The sequence below is a fragment of the Carassius auratus genome, chromosome 23 (assembly GCF_003368295.1).
Source record: "Carassius auratus strain Wakin chromosome 23, ASM336829v1, whole genome shotgun sequence".
Lineage (NCBI taxonomy): Eukaryota > Metazoa > Chordata > Actinopteri > Cypriniformes > Cyprinidae > Carassius > Carassius auratus.
The window spans coordinates 945,064-960,055 of record NC_039265.1 but is presented as its reverse complement, the minus strand read 5'-3'; the positions used below and the strand labels follow the sequence as shown (position 1 = coordinate 960,055).

The 14,992-nt window shown below is 36.8% G+C and overlaps 1 protein-coding gene across 2 annotated transcripts; it reads right to left on the bottom strand.

Annotated features, from left to right (window-relative positions):
- Positions 1–98: 98 nt before the first annotated feature.
- On the bottom strand, positions 99–14,129 carry si:zfos-905g2.1 (uncharacterized). 2 transcript variants are annotated; one of them, XM_026199155.1, is made up of 10 exons: positions 13,549–14,129; positions 12,642–12,754; positions 11,363–11,524; positions 11,158–11,220; positions 10,985–11,044; positions 6,050–6,094; positions 4,845–5,334; positions 1,037–1,240; positions 509–645; positions 99–407 (listed from the first exon to the last, which is right to left on the bottom strand). In XM_026199155.1, the coding sequence occupies exons 1-10, from the start codon at positions 13,802–13,804 to the stop codon at positions 372–374; spliced, it is 1,566 nt and encodes a 521-aa protein (XP_026054940.1). In that variant the 5' UTR covers positions 13,805–14,129; the 3' UTR covers positions 99–371. The 2 variants fall into 2 exon arrangements, with proteins under 2 accessions (XP_026054940.1, XP_026054941.1); XM_026199156.1 differs by lacking the exon at positions 6,050–6,094.
- Positions 14,130–14,992: the final 863 nt, after the last annotated feature.

Sequence of the window (14,992 nt, the reverse complement as noted above, 5' to 3'; positions counted from 1 at the left end):
GTAGCTGTTACTTGTTTTTCTTGAATGCGCTACTTATATTTAATTCATGATTTATACTCATTCTTACTTTGATATTACTAATAATTTTCAACAGGAAATCTGAAAAAGTCTTTATTTGGCTATATAAAATATACAATAACATATGTTTAAACAAAAATTAAAGTTAATATACAAATTTATTAAGAACAGAGGATTTGTTAATATATTACACATCCAAAACCTCTCTCCATTGAACTCAGCAGCTATAGTAGAGAGAACAAAAGACAGCTGTTGTCAAAACAGTCAGTTATGAACACTGTATCAGTTCAGATGATTGATTGAAGTGAATGAGACTGGTTACGTTGTTGCACATCGAGCGAGTATGAGTGTCTTCAGGAGTATGAACAATCATTCCTTGTGTAAATGCCCTGAAATAAAGCACAGTAGCACCGTTTATTCAGTGTTTATCGCCCTTAAGAAAGAAAAAAAAACATTTCAGAGGACTAGCAGGACTTCTGGAGAAACACACCTCTGTTGGCAGGTGTGAGGTTTTTTCCACTTGTTTCTTGAGGTCTTTGTTGATGTTGTTTATCACTCCAAGACACTGTGCCCACGTCACACCCCTCACACCGACGTCAAACTGGGGGTACATCTCAGCAAGAAACTCTGAGCACACATACAGGGATAAATAAATAAAACTATTCAGAAACTAGAAATACTCATGCACGCACATCAAATCTGCGACTAAACTAGGCTGAAAAAAAAACCTGATTTTCAAATTCTCTCTTGAAAGGATTGTGCATCATTGCATTAAAATTTTTTTTTGAAAAACCATTCTAAAATGTACATTTAGTCAAATTAAATACAAAAAGCATATTTGTGTGCGCGCTGTACAGGTCTGGTATAAAGGATGTTTTTGCTCAGGTGGCTGAAATGCCCGCCCAATAGAGAAATGTTTGCGCAGCAAGAAAAACTAAAATTGAGGGAACATTGCTCCTAGAGTCCCTGTCCAGAGATCCACCTCAGTCCCAAACGTGTGTACTTGAAAAGACTTTACCTCGAAGGGCTTCTATTTTGTTGGGGTCGAGTTGCTGGATGCCTTTTGCAGGGTTTCCTGTGACCGCACTGCAGGACAGTGTGCTGATGGGGAAGAGAGCGTGGAGCACCGGCACGACCGCCTTCTGGGGCTCCGCCTGCTTAAACACCTCCTTGTACACAGACAGAGGGATCCAGACTTTCCTCAAGGGGCTTCCGATCATTACTGAGGAAAAGAGAGAAGTTACTGATCCATGAACAACACTGGCACTTCAACTAAATATATGGAAGTAAAATTTAAACTTGTCACGATCTAGAAAATCTACTGAAAATAAAAAGCATTCATACGTACATAGAAACATTAACGTAGAAAAAGTGGGAGAGTAATTATTTCATAAAGTTCTGATTTAAATTGATATAATCAAATCAGAGTCAGTGTGTAGTGTTATTAACAAGAAAGGATTAATTTGGCAGGATTAATTTTTTTTTTTACAACATGGAAAGATAAGATGGCCTTCAGATGGAGGTGGAAATTTAACAAATTCCAAGCACATGAATGACTGAAAGTCTTTTTCAATCGGGAAACTTGGACTTCTAGTCAATACACGAGTTGCTCAATTCTGATGTTGGAAGCGGCGTGTCAATTTAAAACACTGATCTATAGCATAACATAGTGTTCAATCAACTTTCATATTTACTTGATATCTTGGATAAATAAGGGATAGAAACTACGGCCGGGACTTTAACGCGTTAATTGAGATTAGTTACACAAAAAAATAACGCGTTAATTGAGATTAATTAGTTACAGAAAAAATTTCCCGCTTTTTAGTAGCTTATTTTTGCACCGCGGAACGTTTCTCACTGGATGAGTTTCGGCGGGACCGATTATACTGGAGCACCAACTAGCGTTCGCATATCACCGTAGCACATGATCGAACCTCAAGTATCACCTCAACGCAAAACATATAGCAGCTAGCGTGGACTTTACACTTTATGTTGAACTATGTATTATTTTGTTGGTGCAACAGTTTATGTTGAACTCTTTATTGTTTTGGCCAAGGTTATTGAGAGTTGGACTTAGTATGTTATGGCCTCTGAAGCAACAGAGAGATGTTTTCTAATAGTCAGGGTTTCCAATGTTCTGAATGTAATTGACAGTATTGTGTTTTACTTAAAAAAAACACTTTACAGAAGGTTCCAGCACCTATAAGCTTCCTGAATTTCTGAAATGTACTATTTCTAAATATGCTATTACTACACTTAATGGCAAAAATTGCATTGGTCTGCTAGACTTGGTTGAACAAAAATAAACAATATTTTGTTGCTTAAGCTTATGTATTCAGTCATTATTCAATGGTATACTATAAATCCATGTGGAAAAAAAAATTACTTCGCACTGTTCTCAGGTCAAATATTTATATGCGATTAAAATGCGATTAATATCCATTAATCAATTACAAAGCCTCTAATTAATTAGATTTTTTTTTTTTTTTTATCGAGTCCCGGCCCTAATAGAAACAAATTATTTCCATCATTTGGAATAATTTTTGTTTTGATTTATTGTTCACAGAATAATTTGTTGACTACATGTGTATTGTTTCTGATGTACAGGAGTTTCCCAGGTGCACTTAAAGACCTCAATAGTTCAGGGCCCATATTCACTGTACATCTTAAGGCTAAAAGTGGCTCGTAACTTGCAGGTTTAGGAATAGTGAAGAGGACTCCTAAGTCATGAAGACCAAGCCACAAACAAAAGAAACCAAAATCACAGAAACTAATGGTTTCCACTAAGAATGCCATTAGAAACATTAAAAACCAATAGTCTGTGGTGTGTTTTAAAACCTATTCCATTAGGATTTATAGAGATCAACAGGGTCCTTTACAGTTTCCATCAAACTAATACAATTCCCATAATAACCAGAAAAACCATTACAAATTCTGTGATGTTTCTATTGTTTTTTAGTTTTTTTTTTTTTCCAGAGGGGCTAAATGCTCGCAATCTGCCTCGAAATAAAGATTTTAGAAGCACGCTGCATTTATTTGAACATTTAGTTTTTTGGTTTTGGAGGTCATCCCAACTCCTTTGATCATATCCTTGAATTATTTAACAAGTTGGTCAAGGAGTAACAGCTGTTCTAGTGTCCAGTTTGGTTTTCTTTTAAATTTGCATGTCTTACTATCAGCCATGATTATTCTACTCTGTTAATTAAAAGGCTGTTAATATGCATATCCACTAACTCAGCGTTTCTCAATTCCAGTCCTCACGCCCCACTGCTCTGCATATTTTTTACGGTTCTCTTTGTTAACACACCTGATTCGGATAATCAGCTCGTTAGACGTAAGCTCCGTGCATCAACCGTGTTCAAATTGTTAATTTCTCCCTACTCCCGGAGCAGGTTGTTCACTTCAGAACAGTCATTCACTGATTTGTGCTGCACATTTGTTTAATTAGTGACACTTAGCCTGCATTTTATAATCTTTATTTGAACGTGACCCTTTTATTTCAAAACCTATATTTGAATATGGAAGCATAATATTGCACTCTACAATATTTCTATGAGTAAATCTCTGACAGAGACCCCTCCCCAGTCAGTCAATAACTGTGTGCATGGATAAAAAGCACTTTGACTAGGTTTGTTCATGTCGTTATTTTCCATAACCAACTACCAACGCTCTTCAACCAAATATGAATCCTTTAATTCGGGTCTGTGACCCGTTAAAAATACTAACATTTGTGCTGTTAAGTGTAATCACCAAACATTTTTTTTAACGTGGATATTGGAACGTGAGTGAAGTAGCCTGCATAATAAATAATTTGGCATTCAAATAAATTGTGAACACAGAAACATGTGATTCACGGATTAATTGCATAGCTTAACCATCATAGAGTGAAATTTTATCATTTGTTTTTGTTTTTAAGTCATGTCAGTTTAACAGGGCAGAGAGCGAGAGAGCGCGTGAGAAAGAGATAGAGAGAGAGAGAGAGAGAGAGAGAGAAAGAGAGAGAGAGAGAGAGCGAGCGAGCCCCGGCCGCACACTCACAGTCTTCAAACAACACGATCCATGTCTTGCTCTCTCTCCCTCGCGCATATTAATCAATTGACACGATGGTGTCGATGTATAAATCATTTAAAATGAAAAAGTGTGCTCACCCCATTTTTGTTTGTATGAAAAAATTAGACATATTAACATATATCGCAGAAAAATAAAATTTGCCCTACTACGCGGTGTATGTTTTTTCTCTCTCTAAAACAATCGTTTTAAACGCGTAGCCTTTTTTAACAATGCAACAAACCTTTTGAAATATTTTGATTAAATTACTGAATATAAATAAGTGACTGTTTTAAACCGTTTAACTGATTGTATTAATCGGTCAAAATTCTTAACGGTCGGTAAACGGTTAAAATTAACGTCCTTACTTTAAGACCTCTCTCTATCCCTTAGTAAAAGTTTGTATCAGCAGCTTTGTGAATAGGTTTTAAGAGAAAACTCTTCGATAAAACGTTTACTGCGGTTTAGGAGAACTCTTAGTGGTAAGATAAAATGTTTTGTGAATATGGACTCAGGTTTCCAAACTGTATATTAAAAAAATATATAAATTCAGAAAGTCATTTAGTCCTCTTCAACCTCATCCCAAAGCTTTGAGTGCAATGTCATCTCTCAAAATCTCAACAACTGTTGTAAAAAACCAAGTTCTTCCCTATACTTCTTCTTTGAATCAATTTCTAAATTTTTTTTTGTACATTTTTAAGAACTAGAAAATTCAGCCAGGAAACAATTTTTTTAAATTGATAATTCATTCATCTCAGACAATCTTATTTGCATCATACCTTGGTCGACCTGAACTTCAAGTGTGGCCTCTTTACTGTTGGGCATCTTCTCCAGTTGAACATCCTCCCCGTCCACCTGAGTAAAGGATTTCTTTCTTTTCTGCTGACGCTTTGGGCCCGTGTCAGCCGGACAGCCTTCCTTCATTACCTGGGACGGCTGTGGCTCTTCTGTGGATGCAGTGCAGACCTCTTCTCCATTGGGCTTTGAGATTAGTGAAGCAGGATCTTGAGTTTGAGACTGACGCTGGGATCCGTTACCGCGCCCCCGTCCTCTGCCTCTTCCCCTGCCCCTGCCTCGCCCCCTGCCTCGTCCTACACCGGGGGGTTTGCCCGGCTGAGGGATGCTGTTGTCATCCTGCTGAAGGTCTGCCTTGTCCAGCCCTCGTTTCCAGGGAGGGATCCAGCGTGGGTTTCTCTGGACTGGTGGATCAAGTCTCTGGCCCAAAGACCAGGACATCTGCCTTTCTTCAACACGCAGAGACGCCCTTCTCTGAGAGATATGGGATACATTATCAATAGGACTGTCAAAATTTAGAGATTTTTTTTTTTTTTTTAACTCTTTAAAAACATTTACGCAGTGTCTGTGAAGTCACCTGTAGGCAGATAATACACAGAGCCGTAGTTTAACATGGGGAGTCCTTGGGACTGTCACCCTTTTGGAGCCAGCCTCTAGCGGCCAGTCGATTAAATGTTTTAGTTTATGCAGTTTTTTACTACTTTGTTAGTTTCACGAGAAAGCCTTGAAGGTCGCGCTTTTTTAAAAATACATAACACAGCATCCATTATTCTTTTAAATGTTAAGGTTGTTATATTTTTCAAAGACTACCTAAATAAATAAAAAAACTTTCAATAATACTGTAATATGTAATGGCTATAATTTTGGACAAATTGCATTTAAAAGAGACACCAGCAGCAGTATTGTTATCAATGATACTGGCCTTCTTTAATAAACAACTTTGTAAAAAGTTCCCATTAATCTCAAACTTATATACCATCTTTATGTTGTTTCAACATAATTTATAGATTTGATGTGAAATTATGGCAATATAAATATATGCAATTCATCACAATTAAAGAAAAAAATGTGTAAATAATTAGTTAATTTTTTTATCAATTGAATTGCTATAATCTGTTTAAAACCTTGATCAATGGTTTTAGGGGAGACCAAATTAATTTAATCAAGAATAAATGGTTTATGGACAAACCTTTGGACCATTCTTCAGCATCGCTGAGCTTCTTTCATATAATGGCTTTAAGAGAAAAGAATTGTATTTTTAAGAATTATCATCATCATACTTGGCCACAGTGGTCGTAAAACATTCCAATTAGGGATGTAACGATATCAAAATTAGTGGTCAACCGTTATATTACCACAACCGATATATCGGCCGATATTTGGCATTTTTCAAATATCTGTAATGGGCTAGGGGTGTGCCGGTTTCAGAATTGGTGATGACGGTTATGACGTGAGTCAAATGTGACGGTTCATGACATAACCATCGGGGGGGGGTCCAAGTCAATTGGTTGTTCTTGGAGATAGCGGGTTAACTCCGTGTCAGCGCGCGCTCTGATCAGTAAAGGGGCAGAGATTTCAGACCTCCATTTATTAAGGAGATCTGTCACAAAACTCATCATCCGCGCCAACGTTTTTTGATCAAATTTCAAAGCCGCACCCGTCCGCCATCCGCTGATTGTTTTGGGGTCTATGGCGATGCAATGCTTTGCTGATGCGAGCCGCAAAAAAAAGCCATTGCCATTTGACCAATTAGCTCTGCCCACTACCGGAGAAACTGGTATGTCTTCTGCTTGTTCGAAAATGAATATGAATAATTCTAAATTAAATCCATTATTTTGACAGGAGAAGACAACAAAGAATAGTTTACATATAAGGTGTTGTTTAAGCGTGGTAAGACTCTCGATCTCTCTCTCTTTGCATGTGTGAGAAACAGCGCTATCAGTAAAGTGATGGTGAGTCGTGTGCCTTCACAAAGAGTTTACAGAGTGTCAAATACAGGTGCGCTGTGTGTCCATTGAGATGAGCTGAAAAGTTCAGATCGCTTGAAGGAGAGAGAACTCTGAAGCTCAGATGCTGAAATTAATGCAAGCGTCATGCGCTTCAGTCTATGTAGTAAACAAACCTGCACGTCTCTGCCATTCATTAATTCACACAGAGACGCGCAGAACACGGATTTATATTTTAAACAACTTTTGCGGCTTAACATTTACAGATACTTGTCCATATGGAGATTTGATTTGATTATTTTATGCTAACTTCGGCAAATTCCATGACTGTCCATATTAAAATGCAAGTTTCATTTTCATGACTGGATTTCGAGATTCCGTCCTCGTTTTTTGCTTCATGGAAATCATAGAGCAAATTTCAAAGCCGCACCCGCCCGCCATCCGTTGCTTGTTTTGCCGTCTATGGCGATGCAATGCTTTGCTGATGCGAGCCGCAAAAAAAAAGGCATTGTCTGTTCTAGAAAGGATGCAGCAAAGATATTTAATGCTAAAGTATGAGGCATAGGCCTACGCTGAGTTTCATTTACGATGAGATGTGCTCTAGTTCACAGTGCAGTGCAAGTGAACGCGGCGCGCTGGTGCTTCCATGTCACGGTTATCATTGTCTGCTTTACTTACTTTTTATTTATTAAAATACATGCAATTGGTTGATGAAACATTTATTAAAATTAAGATAAAATTTGTACAAAACGAAATTCGTTTTTAAGAAAGGTTTTCTACAAAGCAAAATTTTATGAAGTGGTAAATATCATGTCTGACGATTTACAAAACTTCATTAAGTGGTAAAAAACATGTCTCCCGATATATTGCGCATCTTATGATCCTATCTAAAAAATGAAAATATTTTTTTATAAAAAATGTTTGTAAAAAATATTTTAATGACACGGTTTTGGCGGTTATAGAGTTCTAATGACGGTGTTCAACTATAACCGCCAGTCTCACGGTGATATACTAACCGTCACACCCCTATAATGGGCGATCAGTTTTTCTGGATGGAACTTTTATTTTGACGGTGCTGAGAGTGGCAGCACCTGAGCGCACACAGCTGGGCTCACACACACTCTCTTGTTTACTGTGGTTCACACAGACATATTCTGTCTTATAATCAGATAGAACAGTTAAACAAAGGAATTAATGTATACAAAAAGTGTTATAATATATTTGATATTATTAGTAATAGAAAGACAAACATTATAATACTTTTTCGTTGGCCGTCAGAATTAAGCAAATACACATTTATATAATTTAAACAAATCTTTGAATGGCTAATGAACATTTCATTTCACAAACTTTGGAAAATCCAGCTGTGAGATCTTGTGAAGTGTGTATCCAGCATGATCGTGTATTCTCTGTGTGACGGTCGGTCCGTGTGAATTGAATGCTTTAATCTCCTGATTTTAAATTATGCTGCTCTTTATGCATTTGCCTGCGGTCATATTCATGTCATTTTCACTGTGTGCTTTATATAAAATAATTTACCCTGGCTTGATTTTGAAAATATGAGATTAATTTATTCCATCAAATGCACTTTGAGAATTCAAAATTAAGAGCTCCAACCCATGTATCTTAACTCAGAAAAAAGTAATTAAATTGACATGTACCTGAACTTTACAGGGGACACAACCCTATTTTTATTTGTGATATACTGTCTCAGTCTACATTAAATCCACACTGGTGTTTTAGGAAGCCAAACTAATTAGAATACAACATTAACAACAACAGCCATATATTGTAAAACAACTACATCATCTGTATATTATTTTTGCTTTAGACCAGGGGTTCCCAAACTTTTCAGACCACGACCCCCAATATTATTGCTGACGACCCGCGACCCCCCCCCCCCCCCCCCCGTCTTGTGAGGATTTGCGATTTGGTTACATACTGACAGAGCTAAAACAAAAAGGAACACAATCTCTAAGCCAGGCTATTTTATTAACAAATTATGGACAAAAACAAATACATCCATAACTGTGAAATGCTTACAGACAGAATACGAACAAGCTGCCTATAACACGCATACAACAATAACTTTGTATTCAGAAAAAACGCCTTACATACATGTATGGATTTCCCAATCAGGACCCAGATTTGGTCAATGGGTGGAGCAGATAATTGTATATTTTTATAATTTTAATTTCATTTTTAAGATTACAAGTAAACAGCATTCAAGACTGCAAGAGTTCCAATCTATATGGGCCTTAGTACTCTTTTGGATGTTTTTTTTGTTTGTTTTTGTGATTGCGTTGTTTGTGTAATATGTGCTAAATTGTGAATAAGAAAAAATAAATAAATAAATAAATAAAAAACGCCTAATGTGATGGATGGGCGCTGTGCGCGGAGCAAAGCAGGTCCACTCTAGGTTTAATTTTGGAGATCGCCACCCGCAGATCATCTTCCACGTTAAGCCGTGACCTGTGTTTATTCTTAATGTAAGTCAGCACGGAGAATGTCTTTTCACATAAATACGTTGAGCCAAATTGCATGAGGACATCCAACGCGGCTTTCGACAACTGTGGATATTCCAGCGTGACAGAAACCCAGAACTCATCCAGCGTCTTGCCGTCAAATGCCGTCCTCAGGGTTCGATCGGTTGAAAGTTCTATCAGCGCATCTTCCATATCTGACGCCAGATGTTTTGCCGTGGTTACATTGAATGGTGACCTTATCCAGTCATATCGGTAGCGTCTCCTTCAGGGAAATACTTATGAAAGTGATCTGGATAAATCCAGATTAAAAATTATTTTTTCCATTGTGCTCACATATTAGATGGTGAAAAAATTACAGAGGGATTTATGGATATCTACTTATGTTATCCTGTAAATCAGAATATACTATCAATCAATAGCCTTAAAAAATGATTTTCGCCATGTTTTTTTGTAATAAAATGTTATATAAATCAGGCTAGGAATAATATATTTACAAATCCCTCTGTAAATGTCTTCATAATATAACTAGGTACATGACTGGAAAGTTTGGTGTATATAGGTGCTACTAAAGTGGAGATTTCGTACTTGGAGTATGAGAAAGGTCATTTTGAGAAAACAGGCTTTAAAGATTTATCATCAGCCAATGAGACTGCGCATTCATCCCTTTTACTTTCGCGATTGGTTGCTGATAAAAAGGAAATGACCATATTTGGATCTGACAGCATTGTACAGTGAAGAGAGAGCTTTCCAGCCGTGCCTGTGATGAAAGAGAGCAGACAGAAATCGCGGATCGGCAGGATGATTTACAACGTTAACTTTTGTTGAATTCACGCGAAATCTACAGACGCAAACAGACAAAGTGTAATAAAATAAAGACCTAAATGTGTATTTCGGACTTTTTTTTTCACCATCTCGAATTAACATATATATATTAAAAAATATATATATATATATATACAGGAATTATATTTTCTGTAAATCATCTCGCGACCCCCCCGCTCCCCCCCACTTTGGGAACTACTGCTTTAGACTACAGAAGGGTAATTACAATACTTCTTTCCTAATGTCAACATTGTTTTGAATTTGGACTGCAATAAACCGCTAGCTGTCAGCAATTTATACTGCACTTTAAGATTTAATTTGGATGGAAATGACAGCAGAGCTTTTATCTCCAAGGAAATATCCAGCTTCAGTGAAAACAGGCTTACAAAAATGTGTTTCACTACAAATCTAGTGAAACTCTTTAATCATCTGCCACAAAAATAAAGCATAACTGGTGGCTATTGCATTCCCAAACGAGCACTGAACTCACAGCATGTGCAATAAACGAGTTCACTGCATTCATTCGGTGTGAACAACACCGGATCACCAGCTGATTGCTTTATTACGTGCGCTTCGCTTTGAAACATGCAGCAAAAACAGACTTGATAAAGGGGTTAAGCCATATCGTGCTTTCCGTTTTAGTCCATTTGACAGAAACTGTGCCAAAGCATAATAGCCCAAAGCAAATATACTTTAAACACTACACTTTGTTTCATATAGTCATGTGACCACGATAATATCAAGACAGTTTTGCTATCGCTATATTGCTAATATCGTTACATCCCTAATTCTAACATGAATACCCAAACTGAATTGACCTTACTGATCCTCACTCTTGAGTCCTGGATCAGTAAGTTTAAAGACCAGTACCTCATTTGACATCTGTCGGTCGAGCTTCTGTTCAAGCCTCTGCACTGCTGCATGCAGGAACTGAAAAAACAAGCCACTGAAATCATCCATCATCCCAAATCAGCTACTATTTTCATTCACAGCATTAAAGTGGTATATTGATAAGAAGATGTGTGAAGAACGGATGCTCTTACCCTACAATGGTTCAGGACCTCAAGTAGTATACTCTGCTGATCCTCCCCAACGACAGATGTGCTCTGGTTAGAAAACAATTAGGACATTAATGAAAAAGAAAACTGGATCTGTGCAACAACTCAATGGCAAACGGTGAATAGAATAGATCCATGGATCAACTGAGGTAACACTGACTGGTGTCAGTTATTATGAGGCTCAACAAACCTGTACTGGTGCATTTGGAAATACAGGAGGCTCCATGGCAGCTAAAGGGCTGACTGCTGTTCCCAGTCCAGACGTCTCTACGGGACCTCGACAGGCTGAATCAGACGGAGGCGCAGCTTGGTAAAATGTGTGATTCTCAGACGGGAGTCCGACATTCACGTCCTGTGGAAGAGAACGATGATGGCTGCAATGACCAGGCTTCCTGAACTTACAAAGTTTATCTGATACTCGAGTGAAATTGTGCTTTTTTTAATCCTTATGCCGTTCCAAACCAATACGACATTGGTGAAACACAAAAGGAGGTTTTTGCAGAGTATCTGGGCTGTTCTTTTCCTACTGCCAAGCAAAAAAACTGACAAAAGAGCATTATAAAAGAATAAAAGTTATCTATAGCCCTATTCACCCATTTCGCCTGATACTGATATTAAAATGATTTGTGTGCCGTAGTGAAAAATAAATATACCAAACTATATTTGAAATACACGTATTTCATTCCAAATATACTACAAAGACATAATAAAAATTACCCACAATTGTACTTTAAGTATATTTGATTGCTCTGAAGTGGAACCATTGCAAGTATACTTCAGGTTCACTGTAAATATCTTGCTTTTATAGACATAATATTCAAAGATCATACAATCCTCATCAACAGTGACATTAAAATCACATTTTATGCTTAATACTAAGAAATGTGCATTGTGCACAAGTAATACTCCAAATCAAGTTTCATTAAGTCTCGAGTGATGTCAGTAAATGTGTTAAGTACACTTAGTATGAACTTAACATTACTTTTTTTACTAGGTTGATTTGGCTCTCCTTGATTAACTGTATTGGATAATTTTTTTTTTGTGTTGGATGTCTTCCATTAAAAACTGCAACATGTGCTAAGAGTTCATGCATGGTAGCTCAGGTTAGTAAAAAAAAAAAAAAAAAATGCATGAGAAGCATTGGGATACAAAAAATAATTTTCATTAACACCTCTGGCATCACACACATAACTGAGGCACTGTTTTTAACATGAAATAAACCATGGGTTTGAAACAGCATATTTGCACACTGCATCTGACGGACGCTTTTATCCAAACTTGCATTGCATTTAATGTACACACTAGATCAGTTTATGCATTACTTGTGACTAGTAGAGCATGGCGCTACTGTTTCAGCCATACAATTTAAAATTAATAGTTATAATAATAATTCCCAAGAATATATTGATGTGTGCATCTGGCCAGTGTGATTATTTATTAATAACTGCAACACTTAAAGGATGAGATACCCTGTTTGCCACACTGCAGTCCAGACTCTGCTTGTGTCTCTGCTCGGATAGAGAGGTCTGTCGACTCTTTCGCTGTCCTGTTAAACTTCTCCTGGAAGGATCCTCCTGGTTATCTGAGAAAGACACATGGGAGTGATCAATCAGGAAATATATGCACTCAAATGTGTCCACATATGTGTCCCTGGAGCTCAAAACTGGTCTGAAGTCACTGGGGTCTATTTGTAGTGATAGCCAACAACACACTGTTTGGGTCAAAATTACAGATTTTTATTTTATGCCAAAAATAATTAGGATATTAAGTAAAGACCATGTTCCGTGAAGATATTTTATATATTTCCTAGTGTTTATATCAAAACTTAATTTTTGATATATGCATTTTATTATTTTCATTTGGACAACTTTAATGGTGATTTTCTCAAGATTTAGATTATTTGTACCCTTAGATTCCATTCAAATATAATCCTATCCTAACAAACCATACATCAATGGAGAGCTCATTTATTCAGCTTCAGATGAGGAGTTCATCTCAATATCACAAAACTGACTTGATCCTCATGACCGGTTTGTGTTCCAGGGTCAAAAATGGACACCTAGTTTATATGCCTAAAATACAACACGGGGAACAAGTTATTTAAACAAATAAACATAGCAAAATAATAATAAAAATAAATAAATTCTTCTATCAACTTAGAGGCGGTTGCAAACCAACTTACAGTGAATTTCTGCCCCCTACTGAGATGGAGCATCAATAAATTAGGAGAAAGTGAAGTTAATTAAAGCTATCTTCACTTTAACGTTACGGTTTGATATTCTAGTAACTTTGTGAGCAGGTTTTGAGAATCAGGGAGAGGAGACAGACTGATAAAGATGCTTTATACTCAGATGTAACGTTAGAGTTAAAGCAGACCTCGCTCCCGGGTGTTTTTCCTTCTCCAGGTAGAAACACTGCAGGACTCGGAAAGATCATCGTCATCTTCATCATCCTCTTCCTCACACTCCGAGGACTCGACAGGGGCAAATATACTCAGATCCATCTCGGTTTCTGGATCTTCATCTTCAAGCTTGACGACGATAAACTGGTTGTCGCTGTTTGTTCCCTCCTCATCACTGCTGGAGCAACTTTGTGTCTGCGAATCAGCGTCTGAATGGAGTTTAACCTTCATATTTAGTCACCACATGCACAACTATCGAGGCTTCGAGTCTTGTTTGAGCTCCTCCAGTGAGTTTGAGGGTTGTTTTTAAGCGGGAGACGGGCTCACAGTCCTAAGGTATGCAGCTGGAGCACGCTGTGTGTGTGTCGCTGCTGGAAGTATTTCAGGAGGCGCAGGCGGATGGATCTTGATATCGCGATACTCTGATTCGTTAATTCATGAGAATTTATCCTCGTTTTATGATATCGATAATAAACGTTTCTTTCAATAGTTTTTAAAATAATTGTCTGGCTTGGAAATAACTGTATATCACACGTGAGGAAATGAAATAAATGAACTCTAGCTGTGCAGGACAGGAACTATTTCCCCTTCCGCTCAGCACACAGTCAGAGATCAGAGCAGAGCTTGCGTAAATCATCTCACTTCACTAAACAATCACTGAGTTGTCGCTTACCGTTGTGTGATGATAATAATAATAATAATAATAACAATAATAATAATAATAATAATAATAATAATAATGTAAATACAAATTTGGCAAACATGTTTCTGATTGTTGTTATCAATGCATGAAATATAATCCTTAGATTACACAAATATTTTCTATTTAATCAGTATTGTAATGGGCGGGGCTTTCAGTGAGGGCTGAATTTTGATTCGATTTTTGAAGGCATGCTTTGTATCCTGTGCGTTCCATTTGTAATAATAATAATAATAATAATTTTAAGACGATTAGAAAATGCTATAAATATTTGTAAAGTATATATATATATATATATATATATATATATATATATATATATATATATATATATATATATATATATATATATATATATATATATATATATATATACCCTTATGATTATTTTCTTATTTATAGCCTATTTATATTTGTAATATGATAATTATTTATTATATTATTTATAATTATTATCATTTGTCATAACAATAGCCTTAAATATTGAGCCCACAATTTTTTTTAAACAAAAACATAAAATTTCATGACATTCATTGTATAAACATTCATAAAAGAAGTTAATTAACAAACCATCCGATTTGTGGTGGAAGTTCAGAAAAGTGAGAAAGTCCAACACAAACTCACTCCCAATCTGGGGTGCATTTCCCCCAAACCATAGTTGCTAACCTGTTAGCGCACCCCAGGAGGAGGTCAAGGGTTCCAATTCAGTCAGGTCTGGA